Below are 20,919 nucleotides of genomic sequence, written 5' to 3' on the forward strand. Positions count from 1 at the left end.
GGTGTCACGTACATATGATGTAAGACTTAAGACAAAGGGGCGCAACACCTGATCAACATAAGTACTCACATTTTGAGTTAAATTGTTAATGCCTGAAACAATGGGTCTGCCACGTAAGGGAGGATACCCTTTGTGGATTTTGGGCAGGCTATAGAAACACGCCATAACAGGAAATTGTGGGTACAGGAACCCAAACTCTCCTGCACTAATCAAGGATCTGCTCTTTGCATCACTCAGAATGCTCAGCAACTCCTTCTTGAATAGTGCTGTGGGGTTATCCTTTAAAATGGTGTAACAATTATGGTTAAACAATATGTCCTCACACATTTTTTTATAATCATCCCTACTCATGACCACAATGTTACCACCCTTATCAGATGCTTTTAACACGATGTTCTGTTTTTTCTCTAGAGTGGTCAGAGCTAATCGTTCGGACCAGGACAAATTGTTATCCATGCCCCTACTATCCTGACTAAGATTTTTGATCTCATCTCCCACCATATCCACAAATAAATCCACATTGGTAAAATCTCCTATAGGAGGCAGCTTTCTACTCTTCATTTTTAGGTTGGTAAAGGGACCTAGACCTGGAGCTCTTCCAGATTCCTCTAATAACCCCTCCAAGGCTGCAAGGCCTTCCATATCAGACTCTTCCAACCCTAGTTCCATACATTTTTTTCTATTATGATGTTTGAAAAATTTAATCCATTTGAGTTTACGAGCAAATAAATTAAGATCTTTTATCCACGAGAAAGAGTCAAATTTAACTGTGGGGACAAAGGAAAGTCCTTTCTCTAATAATGTGTTCTCTGATGCGCTCAAATTGTATTCAGATAGGTTAATGATTTGTAGTCTATCCATATTTTTTCCCTTCATTAATCCTTTTGTCCCCTCAGCATATAGCGGGAAATGGGAGGATTGTTGGCTAAAAAATTATTGCCACTATTAGAAGAGGCTCTACCACGGCCTCTATTTCTACCTCTAGCTCCTCCCCTAAACTTTTGTTTCCCACCGCTACCACCGAAAAATGGGCCCACTCTTTCAGAGTCTGTGGTTTCACTCTCTGATGTGGAAGGGTCAGATTCCCTCGGCCCCCTATTGGTCTGTTGATATTGTTGTTGTTGTGTATGGACAAAATCATACGCTTTTTTCTCCCTAAATTCCTGTAGATCTCTCTGGAATTGGAAGTGTTTGCGTTCCTTAAGATGATTGGTAAATCTCTCTAAAGTTTGTTGAAGGATTTTATCCCGTTTATCAAAACCAGGGGTATCTACCAGGGATTTAGCTGCCTCAATCTCTTTTTTAAGCTCAGCACTAATAAAGTCGAACTGAATTTTTTCCTCCTCTACCAAAATCTGCATAAGCCTAAGTGAACTCCCTGTAATCTCCTGTTCCCACCTTTCTTTTATATTAGCAGTTTTTAATCTTAATGCTGGGACAATGGGGACCCTGAGGCCTCTGGGAACTATCTTGTTCTTTAAATAATTTTCCAGACTCTGGATCTCCCACCAACTTCTCGTATAGTCTTTATGCAATCTATTAAGGTTTTTAAAGGTAGATTTAAGAGACGCACCCTGAACTGTATACACCAGTTCACATTCAGAGAAAACACTTTTAGCCTCACTCATCCACCCTTCTGTGTTTAAGTCTGAGAGTGCAAAGGCTGCCATACCCAGATAAAACAAAATTATTGACTGTATAGATTAAATATAGTTTCACTGTATAGTTAGATAGAATCTAATTGTGCTCCCACAATATAAAGAATTTTAATTATAAGGTTCACTGAATTGACAACTGAGTAAAAAGATATCTTTAATAGTAACTAGTTTAAAAACAGGGGTAACACACCACTGTGACATAAGCCCCACCGTGAAAATTTAAAAAATGTATTAAACAAGGAAACACTGAGTTATTATGATACCTATATCTCTGTGTATAAACGATATTTGTAGGAATCAGCATATACCCAGGGCACAACAGTAGTACAAGCCCTAATTATAGCATAGGTGTCCGACAATTACGGATCTCCTAACGCTGGGTTTCACACAATATATTGTCCCCAATGCACACATTCCTTAAACATTAAACGACCCTACGCGTTTCAGATACTCATCCTCAGGGGTCCGTATCTTGGTAACTCTGGCCTCATCACCAGCGATATTAGTATTTCAACAGCGGATATTCCGCTGTGCGTCACGGGAAGATGCACGTATCGATGTCAACGGCATACTCCATAGCAGGCGCTAGGTTACTATAAACGCTAAACTCCACCCATCGTGTACGGCGGCAAAACATGAATTGACCAATCACAACACCCTCTCGATTCGTGACACCTGCCCATGTGACCCCCCGCCGTCAGCTGACAGCCAGGGGTCATCATCGGCCGCATCAAGCCGAACGCGCAGGCGCAGTGGAAGCCAAGGACGTGTCGCCCGGACTGCCAAACACGAGGAGGTAAGCGCTAAAAGATAATATATTGTAAGTATATCTTGCGGCACAGTGTACCACCGCAAGTGGGCAACCTCATAATGCAACTCAAGAGAAAAAGACACATATGAGGTGGAAGAAATTGCTGAGGTCCCTATTCCTTAGAAAAACTGACAAAACGATCTCTTTGTATGTTGGCTAACAAGTATAGCCATCTCAAATAAGTAATGCACAAATGCAGATAAACACTCACCCACCCCAAGGTAAAACACCTATAGGGGGATGGTATCACACATTTTAAATAAAACATGTATAGTTAGTCTGCTCATTTAGACCTAGTGGTTGTATGCATTCCAGTCTATGGATCCACTGCGCTTCCTTCCGTAGTATCAGGTTATCCCAGTCCCCTCCTCTCTTGGGGGGTCTGACAAGTTCAATTGCTTGAAATTTTAACACTGCTGCCTGGCCTTGGTGTTTTGCATGCACGTGCTTAGATATTGGAGTGTCCCTACCATGAATAATGTCTCCAACATGCTCCCTAATACGACGACGAAATTGTCGTGCTGTTTTACCCACATAATTTAGGGGGCATGGGCATGTAATAAGGTAGACTACTCCAGCTGTCTTGCAATTGACATAGTCCCGAATATTGTATTGTTTTTGGGTGACAACACTGGTAAAGCTATTTCCTTTAAGAATGAAATCACAGGCTTTACAACCACCGCATCTAAAAGTGCCTGGTGTTTGTCTATCCAGCCATGTACCCCTAGGTGAAATGGGGTCAAAACAGCTGTGCATGACTCTGTCCCTTATATTTTTCCCTCTCCGATACGTGACAGAAGGCCTCTGTGTGATCTGATCTGCTAGATCTATATCAGAACTGAGAATACGCCAATACCTATTCAGTATCTGCATAATGTCATTCTGTTTTGAGTCATAGGTGCCTATGAGTCTGGTAACTTGTTCCTCTTTCCGTTTTTTAGGGACCAGAAGACATTGCCTATCTGCATCCCTAGCTCCCTCATAGGCCTTTCTAATAACACTCTTGGGGAAACCTCTATCCTTCAATCTTGTTTTGAGTTCCTGGGCCTGGCACTCAAAATCACCCATAGAGCTACAGTTCCTACGTACTCTCATAAATTGGCCCTTCGGAATGCCACGTTTGAGGGAATAAGGATGACAGCTATTCCATTGCAAAAAACTATTTGTTGCTGTCTCTTTCCGATGTACCTTTGTGCGAATTGTACCTCCTTCCGTTTTTATGATTTTCAAGTCTAGAAAGGACAGTTCATTCTCACTGATCTCACATGTAAACCTAAGTCCTACATCATTTTTATTGAGGGCTGCTACGAACTTATGGAACTCGTCTACTGAAGAGTTCCAGAGAATAAGCACGTCATCAATATATCTAATCCACAGTCCAACGGATGAAGTCCAATTTACAAATTTGTCACCAAAAACAATTGTCTCCTCCCACCAGCCAAGAAATAGATTTGCATAGGTGGGAGCAGCGGGACTCCCCATTGCAGTTCCACATTGTTGATGAAAGATCTTATCTTCAAATATAAATATATTTTTTTCAAGAACAAACTGTAATAACTGCAAAACAAATTGGTTATGAGCAGCAAACTGTGTACCTCTTGATCCCAAATAGTACTCAATCGCTTTATAGCCACATTTGTGAGGTATGGATGAATACAAAGCCTCAACATCCAAACTAGCCAGGATTGTATCTTTCTCCAGAGAAATACCATCAATCTGTTTCAAGACATCCATGGTGTCACGTACATATGATGTAAGACTTAAGACAAAGGGGCGCAACACCTGATCAACATAAGTACTCACATTTTGAGTTAAATTGTTAATGCCTGAAACAATGGGTCTGCCACGTAAGGGAGGATACCCTTTGTGGATTTTGGGCAGGCTATAGAAACACGCCATAACAGGAAATTGTGGGTACAGGAACCCAAACTCTCCTGCACTAATCAAGGATCTGCTCTTTGCATCACTCAGAATGCTCAGCAACTCCTTCTTGAATAGTGCTGTGGGGTTATCCTTTAAAATGGTGTAACAATTATGGTTAAACAATATGTCCTCACACATTTTTTTATAATCATCCCTACTCATGACCACAATGTTACCACCCTTATCAGATGCTTTTAACACGATGTTCTGTTTTTTCTCTAGAGTGGTCAGAGCTAATCGTTCGGACCAGGACAAATTGTTATCCATGCCCCTACTATCCTGACTAAGATTTTTGATCTCATCTCCCACCATATCCACAAATAAATCCACATTGGTAAAATCTCCTATAGGAGGCAGCTTTCTACTCTTCATTTTTAGGTTGGTAAAGGGACCTAGACCTGGAGCTCTTCCAGATTCCTCTAATAACCCCTCCAAGGCTGCAAGGCCTTCCATATCAGACTCTTCCAACCCTAGTTCCATACATTTTTTTCTATTATGATGTTTGAAAAATTTAATCCATTTGAGTTTACGAGCAAATAAATTAAGATCTTTTATCCACGAGAAAGAGTCAAATTTAACTGTGGGGACAAAGGAAAGTCCTTTCTCTAATAATGTGTTCTCTGATGCGCTCAAATTGTATTCAGATAGGTTAATGATTTGTAGTCTATCCATATTTTTTCCCTTCATTAATCCTTTTGTCCCCTCAGCATATAGCGGGAAATGGGAGGATTGTTGGCTAAAAAATTATTGCCACTATTAGAAGAGGCTCTACCACGGCCTCTATTTCTACCTCTAGCTCCTCCCCTAAACTTTTGTTTCCCACCGCTACCACCGAAAAATGGGCCCACTCTTTCAGAGTCTGTGGTTTCACTCTCTGATGTGGAAGGGTCAGATTCCCTCGGCCCCCTATTGGTCTGTTGATATTGTTGTTGTTGTGTATGGACAAAATCATACGCTTTTTTCTCCCTAAATTCCTGTAGATCTCTCTGGAATTGGAAGTGTTTGCGTTCCTTAAGATGATTGGTAAATCTCTCTAAAGTTTGTTGAAGGATTTTATCCCGTTTATCAAAACCAGGGGTATCTACCAGGGATTTAGCTGCCTCAATCTCTTTTTTAAGCTCAGCACTAATAAAGTCGAACTGAATTTTTTCCTCCTCTACCAAAATCTGCATAAGCCTAAGTGAACTCCCTGTAATCTCCTGTTCCCACCTTTCTTTTATATTAGCAGTTTTTAATCTTAATGCTGGGACAATGGGGACCCTGAGGCCTCTGGGAACTATCTTGTTCTTTAAATAATTTTCCAGACTCTGGATCTCCCACCAACTTCTCGTATAGTCTTTATGCAATCTATTAAGGTTTTTAAAGGTAGATTTAAGAGACGCACCCTGAACTGTATACACCAGTTCACATTCAGAGAAAACACTTTTAGCCTCACTCATCCACCCTTCTGTGTTTAAGTCTGAGAGTGCAAAGGCTGCCATACCCAGATAAAACAAAATTATTGACTGTATAGATTAAATATAGTTTCACTGTATAGTTAGATAGAATCTAATTGTGCTCCCACAATATAAAGAATTTTAATTATAAGGTTCACTGAATTGACAACTGAGTAAAAAGATATCTTTAATAGTAACTAGTTTAAAAACAGGGGTAACACACCACTGTGACATAAGCCCCACCGTGAAAATTTAAAAAATGTATTAAACAAGGAAACACTGAGTTATTATGATACCTATATCTCTGTGTATAAACGATATTTGTAGGAATCAGCATATACCCAGGGCACAACAGTAGTACAAGCCCTAATTATAGCATAGGTGTCCGACAATTACGGATCTCCTAACGCTGGGTTTCACACAATATATTGTCCCCAATGCACACATTCCTTAAACATTAAACGACCCTACGCGTTTCAGATACTCATCCTCAGGGGTCCGTATCTTGGTAACTCTGGCCTCATCACCTCAATTGAACTTGTCAGACCCCCCAAGAGAGGAGGGGACTGGGATAACCTGATACTACGGAAGGAAGCGCAGTGGATCCATAGACTGGAATGCATACAACCACTAGGTCTAAATGAGCAGACTAACTATACATGTTTTATTTAAAATGTGTGATACCATCCCCCTATAGGTGTTTTACCTTGGGGTGGGTGAGTGTTTATCTGCATTTGTGCATTACTTATTTGAGATGGCTATACTTGTTAGCCAACATACAAAGAGATCGTTTTGTCAGTTTTTCTAAGGAATAGGGACCTCAGCAATTTCTTCCACCTCATATGTGTCTTTTTCTCTTGAGTTGCATTATGAGGTTGCCCACTTGCGGTGGTACACTGTGCCGCAAGATATACTTACAATATATTATCTTTTAGCGCTTACCTCCTCGTGTTTGGCAGTCCGGGCGACACGTCCTTGGCTTCCACTGCGCCTGCGCGTTCGGCTTGATGCGGCCGATGATGACCCCTGGCTGTCAGCTGACGGCGGGGGGTCACATGGGCAGGTGTCACGAATCGAGAGGGTGTTGTGATTGGTCAATTCATGTTTTGCCGCCGTACACGATGGGTGGAGTTTAGCGTTTATAGTAACCTAGCGCCTGCTATGGAGTATGCCGTTGACATCGATACGTGCATCTTCCCGTGACGCACAGCGGAATATCCGCTGTTGAAATACTAATATCGCTGGTGATGAGGCCAGAGTTACCAAGATACGGACCCCTGAGGATGAGTATCTGAAACGCGTAGGGTCGTTTAATGTTTAAGGAATGTGTGCATTGGGGACAATATATTGTGTGAAACCCAGCGTTAGGAGATCCGTAATTGTCGGACACCTATGCTATAATTAGGGCTTGTACTACTGTTGTGCCCTGGGTATATGCTGATTCCTACAAATATCGTTTATACACAGAGATATAGGTATCATAATAACTCAGTGTTTCCTTGTTTAATACATTTTTTAAATTTTCACGGTGGGGCTTATGTCACAGTGGTGTGTTACCCCTGTTTTTAAACTAGTTACTATTAAAGATATCTTTTTACTCAGTTGTCAATTCAGTGAACCTTATAATTAAAATTCTTTATATTGTGGGAGCACAATTAGATTCTATCTAACTATACAGTGAAACTATATTTAATCTATACAGTCAATAATTTTGTTTTATCTGGGTATGGCAGCCTTTGCACTCTCAGACTTAAACACAGAAGGGTGGATGAGTGAGGCTAAAAGTGTTTTCTCTGAATGTGAACTGGTGTATACAGTTCAGGGTGCGTCTCTTAAATCTACCTTTAAAAACCTTAATAGATTGCATAAAGACTATACGAGAAGTTGGTGGGAGATCCAGAGTCTGGAAAATTATTTAAAGAACAAGATAGTTCCCAGAGGCCTCAGGGTCCCCATTGTCCCAGCATTAAGATTAAAAACTGCTAATATAAAAGAAAGGTGGGAACAGGAGATTACAGGGAGTTCACTTAGGCTTATGCAGATTTTGGTAGAGGAGGAAAAAATTCAGTTCGACTTTATTAGTGCTGAGCTTAAAAAAGAGATTGAGGCAGCTAAATCCCTGGTAGATACCCCTGGTTTTGATAAACGGGATAAAATCCTTCAACAAACTTTAGAGAGATTTACCAATCATCTTAAGGAACGCAAACACTTCCAATTCCAGAGAGATCTACAGGAATTTAGGGAGAAAAAAGCGTATGATTTTGTCCATACACAACAACAACAATATCAACAGACCAATAGGGGGCCGAGGGAATCTGACCCTTCCACATCAGAGAGTGAAACCACAGACTCTGAAAGAGTGGGCCCATTTTTCGGTGGTAGCGGTGGGAAACAAAAGTTTAGGGGAGGAGCTAGAGGTAGAAATAGAGGCCGTGGTAGAGCCTCTTCTAATAGTGGCAATAATTTTTTAGCCAACAATCCTCCCATTTCCCGCTATATGCTGAGGGGACAAAAGGATTAATGAAGGGAAAAAATATGGATAGACTACAAATCATTAACCTATCTGAATACAATTTGAGCGCATCAGAGAACACATTATTAGAGAAAGGACTTTCCTTTGTCCCCACAGTTAAATTTGACTCTTTCTCGTGGATAAAAGATCTTAATTTATTTGCTCGTAAACTCAAATGGATTAAATTTTTCAAACATCATAATAGAAAAAAATGTATGGAACTAGGGTTGGAAGAGTCTGATATGGAAGGCCTTGCAGCCTTGGAGGGGTTATTAGAGGAATCTGGAAGAGCTCCAGGTCTAGGTCCCTTTACCAACCTAAAAATGAAGAGTAGAAAGCTGCCTCCTATAGGAGATTTTACCAATGTGGATTTATTTGTGGATATGGTGGGAGATGAGATCAAAAATCTTAGTCAGGATAGTAGGGGCATGGATAACAATTTGTCCTGGTCCGAACGATTAGCTCTGACCACTCTAGAGAAAAAACAGAACATCGTGTTAAAAGCATCTGATAAGGGTGGTAACATTGTGGTCATGAGTAGGGATGATTATAAAAAAATGTGTGAGGACATATTGTTTAACCATAATTGTTACACCATTTTAAAGGATAACCCCACAGCACTATTCAAGAAGGAGTTGCTGAGCATTCTGAGTGATGCAAAGAGCAGATCCTTGATTAGTGCAGGAGAGTTTGGGTTCCTGTACCCACAATTTCCTGTTATGGCGTGTTTCTATAGCCTGCCCAAAATCCACAAAGGGTATCCTCCCTTACGTGGCAGACCCATTGTTTCAGGCATTAACAATTTAACTCAAAATGTGAGTACTTATGTTGATCAGGTGTTGCGCCCCTTTGTCTTAAGTCTTACATCATATGTACGTGACACCATGGATGTCTTGAAACAGATTGATGGTATTTCTCTGGAGAAAGATACAATCCTGGCTAGTTTGGATGTTGAGGCTTTGTATTCATCCATACCTCACAAATGTGGCTATAAAGCGATTGAGTACTATTTGGGATCAAGAGGTACACAGTTTGCTGCTCATAACCAATTTGTTTTGCAGTTATTACAGTTTGTTCTTGAAAAAAATATATTTATATTTGAAGATAAGATCTTTCATCAACAATGTGGAACTGCAATGGGGAGTCCCGCTGCTCCCACCTATGCAAATCTATTTCTTGGCTGGTGGGAGGAGACAATTGTTTTTGGTGACAAATTTGTAAATTGGACTTCATCCGTTGGACTGTGGATTAGATATATTGATGACGTGCTTATTCTCTGGAACTCTTCAGTAGACGAGTTCCATAAGTTCGTAGCAGCCCTCAATAAAAATGATGTAGGACTTAGGTTTACATGTGAGATCAGTGAGAATGAACTGTCCTTTCTAGACTTGAAAATCATAAAAACGGAAGGAGGTACAATTCGCACAAAGGTACATCGGAAAGAGACAGCAACAAATAGTTTTTTGCAATGGAATAGCTGTCATCCTTATTCCCTCAAACGTGGCATTCCGAAGGGCCAATTTATGAGAGTACGTAGGAACTGTAGCTCTATGGGTGATTTTGAGTGCCAGGCCCAGGAACTCAAAACAAGATTGAAGGATAGAGGTTTCCCCAAGAGTGTTATTAGAAAGGCCTATGAGGGAGCTAGGGATGCAGATAGGCAATGTCTTCTGGTCCCTAAAAAACGGAAAGAGGAACAAGTTACCAGACTCATAGGCACCTATGACTCAAAACAGAATGACATTATGCAGATACTGAATAGGTATTGGCGTATTCTCAGTTCTGATATAGATCTAGCAGATCAGATCACACAGAGGCCTTCTGTCACGTATCGGAGAGGGAAAAATATAAGGGACAGAGTCATGCACAGCTGTTTTGACCCCATTTCACCTAGGGGTACATGGCTGGATAGACAAACACCAGGCACTTTTAGATGCGGTGGTTGTAAAGCCTGTGATTTCATTCTTAAAGGAAATAGCTTTACCAGTGTTGTCACCCAAAAACAATACAATATTCGGGACTATGTCAATTGCAAGACAGCTGGAGTAGTCTACCTTATTACATGCCCATGCCCCCTAAATTATGTGGGTAAAACAGCACGACAATTTCGTCGTCGTATTAGGGAGCATGTTGGAGACATTATTCATGGTAGGGACACTCCAATATCTAAGCACGTGCATGCAAAACACCAAGGCCAGGCAGCAGTGTTAAAATTTCAAGCAATTGAACTTGTCAGACCCCCCAAGAGAGGAGGGGACTGGGATAACCTGATACTACGGAAGGAAGCGCAGTGGATCCATAGACTGGAATGCATACAACCACTAGGTCTAAATGAGCAGACTAACTATACATGTTTTATTTAAAATGTGTGATACCATCCCCCTATAGGTGTTTTACCTTGGGGTGGGTGAGTGTTTATCTGCATTTGTGCATTACTTATTTGAGATGGCTATACTTGTTAGCCAACATACAAAGAGATCGTTTTGTCAGTTTTTCTAAGGAATAGGGACCTCAGCAATTTCTTCCACCTCATATGTGTCTTTTTCTCTTGAGTTGCATTATGAGGTTGCCCACTTGCGGTGGTACACTGTGCCGCAAGATATACTTACAATATATTATCTTTTAGCGCTTACCTCCTCGTGTTTGGCAGTCCGGGCGACACGTCCTTGGCTTCCACTGCGCCTGCGCGTTCGGCTTGATGCGGCCGATGATGACCCCTGGCTGTCAGCTGACGGCGGGGGGTCACATGGGCAGGTGTCACGAATCGAGAGGGTGTTGTGATTGGTCAATTCATGTTTTGCCGCCGTACACGATGGGTGGAGTTTAGCGTTTATAGTAACCTAGCGCCTGCTATGGAGTATGCCGTTGACATCGATACGTGCATCTTCCCGTGACGCACAGCGGAATATCCGCTGTTGAAATACTAATATCGCTGGTGATGAGGCCAGAGTTACCAAGATACGGACCCCTGAGGATGAGTATCTGAAACGCGTAGGGTCGTTTAATGTTTAAGGAATGTGTGCATTGGGGACAATATATTGTGTGAAACCCAGCGTTAGGAGATCCGTAATTGTCGGACACCTATGCTATAATTAGGGCTTGTACTACTGTTGTGCCCTGGGTATATGCTGATTCCTACAAATATCGTTTATACACAGAGATATAGGTATCATAATAACTCAGTGTTTCCTTGTTTAATACATTTTTTAAATTTTCACGGTGGGGCTTATGTCACAGTGGTGTGTTACCCCTGTTTTTAAACTAGTTACTATTAAAGATATCTTTTTACTCAGTTGTCAATTCAGTGAACCTTATAATTAAAATTCTTTATATTGTGGGAGCACAATTAGATTCTATCTAACTATACAGTGAAACCACAATGCAAAATTAAGCAACTTTCTAAATAGTCTTCATTACAATTTCCAACCATTTGGCTGCTGTAGACTTTGCTTAACCCCTGTAGACAGTTGGTCTCCTGCAAATTCTAACTCCAATCCGTCAGTGCACTGCTCCTGGTGGCTGATTCAACTTCTCTTCCCCTTCCCTTCTCTCAGTGTTAGAGAGATAGCAGCGGAGGGTTGTACAGACAAGATCACACAAGCTGCCAGTATCATAGTGAAGATAGCCTATGTGTTCTCCTCACTATAAAGATGCTTTCTCTATACTCGGACCTGCTATGTACCAACACCCCCCTCCCCCCCCCCCCCCATGCGGCTATCGCTAACACTAAAAAAAGAAAAGAGGAGGCAGAGCGGTGGAGTGCGGATTTGAGTTAGAATTTGCAGGAGACCAGCTGTCTACAGGAGTTACACAGACTCTACAGCAGCCAAGTGGTAGGACCTTTTTAATGAAAACTATTTAGAAAGTTGCTTAATTTTACATTTAGGAACCAAATGAACAATAAAAAGAATTCGGTTCAAAGGTGTACATTGCCTTTAAGTAGTACAACATTAAATGACATCAGCTCATGATTAAAAGCCAGTAAATCATATGATCTTGCATAAATTGTTTTATTTTCAAGGCCTGAAACTAAAGATAACAATAAGTTGTGGCCCCATTATCCACAGTGTGTTAGAGCCAAACACAGATGTTATCCAACAAAAGCTCCGTCCTAAATGAAATGTGTTTAGAAAGCAAAATATTCTAATCCAAAAATCCAATAATTCAGTTAATTTTAATTATTCAAAATTCAGCCAACATGGACCAAGTGGTCATTCCATATTAAAGTCTCCTACTTTTCCCTCCACTCATGATTCTATCACTCTTAATAACAAAAGGTTTAGTAAACAACAAAGAGAAATTCTTCTCATTTACTAACATTATTGTATAATCTGCAGTATACATTGCCACCATATTTTTCGTAGTTGATACACATCTGTTACTGGCCCATAAGATTATTTTAATATTTTTGTATATCCGAAATCCTATGGCCACACCTTGAACCGTTACCTGAGGTATCTCACTGAACCATCTTTTTGGCCTTCGTATAGAATAGCATAGCAAACTACAGTATTCCATCTTGTGGAGTCCAGTAAAAAACATATACCCTAAACATATATGTTTTTTATAATGGGGGCCTATAGGTGGCAGATGGCACTATATGGCATCCACCACAGGACTCCGTTAAAGGGATAAGGTGAGAATCTCCAGTGATGTAACTGAACAGTTATCACCGGAAATTCCCTGGGGGAAATTAATCTTTGCAATACTGTGTTTCCGCTTCGGAGGATCGGAAGAGGGATAGGCTTGACCTGATCTTGCTCTATGAATAACCTTCTTCAGAACAGAGACAATAGAGCCTGCAGTGTGCACGGTGGATGTGACCCCCTTCTTGCCACACCAGCACAGCAGTATATATCGTGCCCCCGGCTCATGCTTAGTCATGTCCACCTACCTATGCTCATGCCTCAGACAAGAACACTCCCCACTTCCAGCCTGCACCTCCTAGCTGGGCACAATACATACTCACCGAACAAGGTAGCTGAAAGAGGAGAACAAACTACAGTACATACAGAATGACAGGCATTGTTTCTATGAACTATACACAGTATATGGGGGAACAAGGAGAAGTATGGAAGAGGTGACGGCAAGGTGGGGTGATCACTGTTTAACCTCTGTTACACTGACTGCATCTTCTGCATGGGAGTAGTAAAAATCACCCTTGTTCCCCTATACCGTGTATTGTTCAGTGAAGCGCTGCCTGCGAGGGGAAATGGGCTGTATAGGCCACGTGGCTCATTGTATGTCTATACAGTGGGATATGTTGTAACGTTCCGTGGAAGGTATACTTTGGGAGTCCTCCTGATGTGTAACTCCTATGGAAGGCTCAAAACTTGGTTTGCACAGAGTCTAAGATCTACATCCATCAGCCATAACATTAAAACCACCTTCCTAATATTGTGTATGTCCCTTTCAAGCCACCAAAACAGCTCTGATTCATCGAGGCATGGAACTCCACAAGACCTCTGAAGGTTCCTGTATCTGGCCCTAAGACGTTCACAGCAGATCCTTTTAAATCCTGTAAGTTGTCAGGTGGGGTCTCTGGATCGGACTTGTTTTTCCAGCGCATCCTACAGATGATCGATCGGATTAAGATCTGTGGAATTTGGAGTTGAAATCAACGCTTTGAGCACTGAACACTTTGAAGTCCTTGAACTCTTTGTCATATTCTTTGTCACGTTCCTGAATACTGTTTGCAGTCTGGCAGGGCACATTATGCTGCGGAAAGAGCTCATTGCCATTTGACAATACTGCTGCCATGAAGGTGTTTAATTGATATATGACCGTGTTTAGGTAGGTGGTATGTTTCAAAATAACAGCTACGTGAATGCCAGGACCCAAGTTGTTCCAGCAGAACGTTGCCCAAAGCATCTCACTGTCTCAGCCTCCAGCGACTCTGCCGCCAGCATTAATTTTCTCAGCAATTTGTTCTACAGTAGTACTTCCCATAATGCATCCTGGTGTCATCTCTTCCCCAGGAAAGCGACGCACATGGCCGTTCATTTGATGTAAAAGTTAACTTGATTAATCAGATCATGCAGCTTTCTTCCATTGCTTTTTGGTCCAGTTCTGATGCCCATTGTAGAAGCTTTTGCCAGAGGATTGGTGTCAGCATGGGTACTATGACTAGTCCGCAGTGATGCAGCCCTAAATGCAGTGATCTGAAATGCACTGCGTGTTCGGACAGCTTTCTATCATAGCCAGCACTATGTTTTTGAACAGTTTGTTCTGCAGTAGTTCTCCTGTGGCATCGGACCAGACGGGCTGGCCTTTGCCCCCCACGCACATCAATGACTCTGTCACCGGTTGTCCTTCCTTGGACCACTTTTGATACGTACTAACTACCTCCTACTTGGAACACCCCACAAGTCCTTCCATTTTGGAGATGCTTTGACCCAGTCGTCTAGCCATCACAATGTGACCCTTGTCAAAGTCGCTCAAATTCTTATGCTTGCCCATGTTTCCAACACATCAACTTTAAAAACTGTTAATTTGCTAAGAAATCTCTCCTCCCCTGTCAGGCGCCGTTGTCACGAGATCATCAATGTTCTTCACTTCACCTGTCAGTGGTTTTAATGTTATGGCTGATTATTGTATATATTGAGGAGGACAGTGTGGCTCGTCTTCCTTTTTAAATTTTATTTTTTACGTATTTGTCCTAATGGGTTCATGAATCTTGCTACAGAGGAGAAGGGGTGTTCCCTCTCTTTATAGAGCTTCTGTTTCCTGTCCAGGAGGGAGGCAGCCTCTCTCATGGTGTCACTGAAAGCCAATTAACTAAATGTAATCATATATTTTTTATTTCCCCATTCCTCATAACCGCACCAGGTAAAAGGAAACTTGGAGTAGTTGTTTTTCTTACTACAGGTACTTTGTGTGACTAAGAAAAGATGAGGGTCTTCACTGTGAGTTCCCTCTTTGAAATATAGAATTCCCCAATAAGCAGAGGTATCATTGTTCCATGGCACGCCTGGGCACTTTTTTTTGGTTGGCAGGGAGCTCTTAATAAATGTCCCCTGCGCTTAACAACTTTCAACTGTATCCGCAAATCTCAGGACGTGCCCTTTAGACTTTGATTAAATAAGTATAGAATGTAAGGTTCATAGAGAAGTATGTGATATATAGACAGATATACAGTAGTCATGTATTCAGTCACTTTGTGTTTCCTATAGATGGATCCAGTAGGAGAAATCCACCAGAGAGATGTCCCAGTCCGCTGTATTCCCAGGACTGTCAAAAGGAAAATCACAATGTTCCAGAGAATCATCAGGTAGATGGCGCTAAATTCTCCTCAAAATATGACTATAAAGCTGTGGGGGGGGGGGGTCAGGCTGGGCATGTGCACCGGGCACAAATAGAATAGAAAGAAGGTAGGGGGCGCCGGGCTGGGCGGCACAGTCATAGTTGCCAACAATCCCGAATTTGCCTGGACAGTCCCAAATTTACAGAGACGTGTCCCGGCAACTACTATGTTCAATTGTATCTGCATCCTTAGGATGCAGATACAGTTGAATAATTTGGCAGAGCAGGAAACTATCCCAGCTCTGCAATTTACTCTTCCTGGAGCGGAATCCCTGGCCAAAGAATTGCCGATGCTCTGGCCAGGTATAACACTCTTACAGTGAGCCCTGACACCCCTGTCCATATATGGACAGTTACGTCAGGGGCTCCTTCAGGAGAGTAATCCTCGGGTAGAGCTTGTATATGACTTCTAGAAGGAGCCCCAATGGCGCTATCTACAAGGGGGGGCTGTGTGGCAGTATCTACAGGGTGGGGTGTGGCAGTATCCACAAGCGGGGGTGGGGGGAGTGTGGCAGTATCTACAAAGGGTGTGTGGCACTATCTACGGGGGGAGGGGGGGGGGTCTTGGCAATTTCTCCCAGAGTGGAGTGTGGCATTATGTAAAGGTGGAGCTGTGTGGCAGTATCTACAAGGTGGGTGTTTGACACGATCTACAAGGGGGTGTGTGTGACACTATCTACAAGCGGGGGTGTGGCAGTATCTACAAGAGGAGGCTGTTCATTATGTCACTATGTAGTCCCATTAGCCTCCGTTATACAATATTTTTTAGTCCGGTACTGACCTCTTTAACCACTTCCCGTCGTAAACCACTTTCAGATTTAAATTTTCGTTTTTTCCTCCCCACCTTCCAAAAGCCATAACGTTTTAATTTTTCCGTCGATATAGTCCTATGAGGGCTTGATTTTTGCGGAACGAGTTCTAGTGTTTCGTAGCGACATTTATTGTTCCATATAATGTACTGGGAAACGGGAAGAAAATATTTGTGAGGTAGAAAATGGAAAAAAAAAAGCGATTCCTCCATTTGTTTTTTTGCGCTTCGTTTTTACAGAATTCAATAAAACAATTAAAACTACATGATAACTTTATTCTGCGGGTCAATGCTATTACGGCGATACTAAATATATATAGTTTTTTTCTATGTTTAACTACTTTTACAAGGAAAATACGAAGTGTAAAAAATAAAAATTTATTTTGTTGCCAAATTCTGAGAGCCATAAGTTTTTTATTTTTTATGTCGATTTAAGTGTTATGAGGGCTTATTTTTAGCGGGATAAGCTGTAGTTTTTAATGATACCATTTTGGGGTTCATGCGAGGTTTAGTTTTTAATCCATTTTTTGTGGGAGATGAAGTGACCAAAAAATTGCGCTTCTGGCGTTTTTACCTTTTTTTAATTTTATTAATTTTTTTACTGCGTGTACCGTGCGGGTTAAATAATGACATATTTTAAAAGTTCAGACTTTTATGGATGCGTCAATACCAATTATGTTTATTTCTTGTTTTACAATGCTCTAGGGGGAAAAATGTTAAAAGGAGGGTTTTTTGAACTTTTAATATATATTTTATTTTTTTTACATAAAAAAAACAACTTTTTATTAGTCCCCCTAGGGGACTTCAACCAGCGATCGTTGGATTGCTTGCACTATTTACTGCAATACTAATATATTGCAGTATATCGTCTTTCTGACAGGCTTCTATTAACCCCTTAATAGCACAAAGATGGCAGACCAGGAGGCCTTCATTAGGCCCCCAGGCTGCCATAGCAACCATCATCTCCCTGCGATTGCATTGCTCTTTCTAACTATTTAAATGCCGCAGTCGCTATTGACTGCGCCATTTAATGGGTTAAAGAATCCCGCTCGTTACTGTGAAGTATCGGCTGTAACATACAGCCGACACACGCATCATATGGATCGGGCTCACTGCGTGAGCCTGTTCCATATTTCCCCTGCCCGAATATGACGTAAGCATACGACAAATGTCAGGAAAGGGTTAATTTATTGTTATGGTAACTCCCTTTATAATACTATATTGCTTGTAAAATGTACAAATGTTTTATACTTGAGTTACATAAAAAAAATTACACCTCACTGATTGGTAGAAAAAGTGAACATGTCAGGGGGGGGGGGGGGGGGGGAGACAGAATCTTTGCCCCGGGTGCTGGAGATCCTAGCTACAACTCTGCTATAAAGTCATTGAACTCAAGTTCATTTAACTTTTTTTTTTTTTCTTGTCTGTTTAGGCTGAAAATCTGATTGATACTAAGGTTGAGGTTAAAGATGAAGCCGAAGAGGAGCCGGATTTAATGGCTGATCAGCAGTGTAAGGAGCGGGAGACGTTCATTATTTGTAAAGACGAACCTGTTTTGAGGGTCACCTAGATACAACTCCCATCATCTCATCATTACTTGTAAATTCCGCCACTGTGTGTTTTCTACAGATGGATCCAGTAGGGGAAGTCCACCAGAGAGATGTCCCAGTCCTCTGTATTCCCAGGACTGTCCAGAGGAAAATCACAATGTCCCCGAGAATCATCAGGTAGATGAAGCTGAGCCCTATACCAGATCTATATAGGGGGGTGTGGAGCTTTTTGGTCCTGCGGTCATAGATGTGGTCATAGATTTTGGTAGTTTCTTATGTTGATCTGTTAGATTATTCGCACTCTGTGTTGTATTGTACTGAATTGTTACATATGTGAAATCAGGGGGAAGATCTGACTAATATTAAGGCGGAGGATGAAGCCGAAGAAGAGCGGGTGAGGGGCGATCAAACGTGTAAGAGGGAAGTGGAGGAGGAAATTCCAGGAGGTGTTACCACAGGTCAGTAATAATGAATTTAGGAAGTGAATTGGGAGGTTTGTTAAGGTGGGGTTCCTCCTTAGTTCTACATTACAGTAACACTTCAGACAATGTGTTATACATAGTGCAGGACCTGAGGGAGCTGTGACTGCACATAGAAGTTCTCTACAAGGTGTTCTGTGATTCCGGCCATGCACTAGTATCATCAGATTTTGGGAGGGATACCAGGAGCATTTAACCCTTTCAGGACCGAGCTCATTTTGGCCTTCAGGACCAGCCCCATTTTTTCAAATCTGACATGTCAATTTATGTGGTAATAACTCTGGAATGCTTTTGCCTATCCAAGCGATTCTGAGATTTTCTCGTAACATATTGTAATTTATGTTAGTGGAAAATTTTGGTCAATAAATTCATTGCTTATTTGTGAAAAACGCCAAAATGTAGAAAAAATTTGCAAAAATTATGATTTTTCTCATTTTTAAATGTATCTGCTTGTAAAACAGATAGTAATACCACACAAAATAGTTACTATTTGACATTTCCCACATGTCTACTTTATGTTTGCATCGTTTTTTTGAACATTATTTTATTTTTCTAGGACGTTACAAGGCTTAAGAACTTTATAAGAAATTTCTTATATTTTCAAGAAAATGTCAAAAGGCTATTTTTACAGGGACCAGTTCAGTTCTGAAGCGGCTTTAGGGGCCTTATGTACTGGATAAACCCCATAGATCACCCCATATTAAAAACTGCACCCCTCAAAGTATTCAAAACGGCATTCAGAAAGTTTCTTAACCCTTTAGGCGCTTCACAGGAATTAAAGCAATGTAGAGGGGAAGTTGACAATTTTTAATTTTTTTTGCTGAAATTCATTTGTAATACATTTTTTTCTGTACCACAGAAGGTTTTACCAGAGAAATGCAACTCAATATTTATTACCCAGATTCTGCAGTTTTTAGAAATATCCCACATGTGGCTCTAGTGTGATAATGGACTGAAACACCGGCCTCAGAAGCAAAGGATCACCTAGTGGATTATGGGGCCTCCTTTTTTAAGAATATATTTTAGGCACCATGTCCGGTTTGAAGAGGTCTTGTAGTGCCAAAACAGTGGAAATCCCTCAAAAGTGACACGGTTTTGGAAACTACACACCTCAAGAAATGTATCTAGGGGTACAGTTAGCATCTTGACCCCACAGGTATTTTGCTATATTTATTGGAGTTTGACTGTGAAAGTGAAAATCCTACTTTTTTTCTGAAAAAATATTTTAAAAAATATTTGCAAGGAATAAAGAATAAAAAGCACCTCAAAACATGTAAAGCTACTTCTCCCGATTACAGCAATAACCCATATGTGGTAATAAACTGCTGTTTGGACCCACGGCAGAGCTCAAAAGGGAAGGAGCGCCATTTGGAATTTGAAGCGCAGATTTTGCTGGATTGGTTTTCAGTGCCATGTCGCGTTTGCAACGCCCTGGAAGGAGCAAAACAGCGGAAACCCCCCAAAAGTGACCCCATTTTGAAGACTACACCCCTCAAGGAATTTTTCTAGGGTATAGTTAGCATTTTGACCCCACAGTTTTTTTTGCTGAAATTAGTGGAATTAGGCTGTGTAAATGAAAATCTACTTTTTTCTGAAAAACATAGTAATGTTTAATTTTTACAATGAATAAAGGAGAAAAATCACCCCAAAATTTGTAAAGCAATTTGTCCTGATTACAGCAATATGCCATATGTAGTAATAAACTGCTGTTTGGACCCACGGCAGGACTCCGAAAGGAAGGAACAATATTTGGCTTTTGGAGCTCAAATTTAGCTGGAATGGTTTTCGGGTGTCAAGTCGCATTTGCAAAGCCCCTGAGGTACCAAAACAGTGGAAACCTCCCAAAAGTCCCTTTAGGGGACTGGAACGAGCGATCATTAGGTCGCTGGTACAATACACTGCGATACTAATGTATTGCAGTATAATATCATTTTTACAGGCTCCTGTACAAGCGTGATCGCTGTTCCTGTCCGTTAGTCCTGGGTGTCAGCTGTAATACACAGCTGACACCTTCAGAATATGAGCGATCGCAGCGCATGAGCCCGCTCCATATATAACCCCCCCGCTCCACGACATTCTATTAAGTCGTGGTGCGCGCAGGCGTTAATGCGCAGCGGATGGTGCAAAGTGAAAATTAAAATTTTCCACTGATATGCCGTTTTAATGCACAATATGTTGTGCCCAATTTGTGCCACTGAAGACAAATACCTCATACAATGTTGAGCGGGTTCTCCCGGGTATAAAATGACATATATATGGACGTAAGCTGGTGTTTGGTCATGCTGTGGGTCTCAGAAGGGAGGGAGCGCCAATTTGGCTTTTGGAGCGCAGATTTTGCTTGGTAACTGTTCTGTTTGGGATTTTGCTGGTATTTCAGTTTATAATGTGGGGGTTGGTGTAAACTTTGCTGAGTACATCAGGACATAATAAGAGGGTATAA

General features: G+C 41.3%; 1 protein-coding gene across 1 annotated transcript in view; it reads left to right on the plus strand.

Annotated features, from left to right (window-relative positions):
• Window positions 1-15,230: 15,230 nt before the first annotated feature.
• LOC142697140 (uncharacterized) overlaps window positions 15,231-20,919 on the plus strand; it is a 37,077-nt gene continuing 31,388 nt past the window's right edge. Inside the window, exons 1-5 of the mRNA XM_075847685.1 lie at window positions 15,231-15,245; window positions 15,470-15,610; window positions 17,883-17,961; window positions 18,080-18,177; window positions 18,344-18,458. Of these exons, the coding sequence (XP_075703800.1) occupies window positions 15,231-15,245; window positions 15,470-15,610; window positions 17,883-17,961; window positions 18,080-18,177; window positions 18,344-18,458 (448 nt within the window). The remainder of the gene's footprint in view (window positions 15,246-15,469; window positions 15,611-17,882; window positions 17,962-18,079; window positions 18,178-18,343; window positions 18,459-20,919) is intronic.

Source organism: Rhinoderma darwinii, chromosome 1 (assembly GCF_050947455.1).
Source record: "Rhinoderma darwinii isolate aRhiDar2 chromosome 1, aRhiDar2.hap1, whole genome shotgun sequence".
NCBI classification, from domain to species: Eukaryota; Metazoa; Chordata; class Amphibia; order Anura; family Rhinodermatidae; genus Rhinoderma; species Rhinoderma darwinii.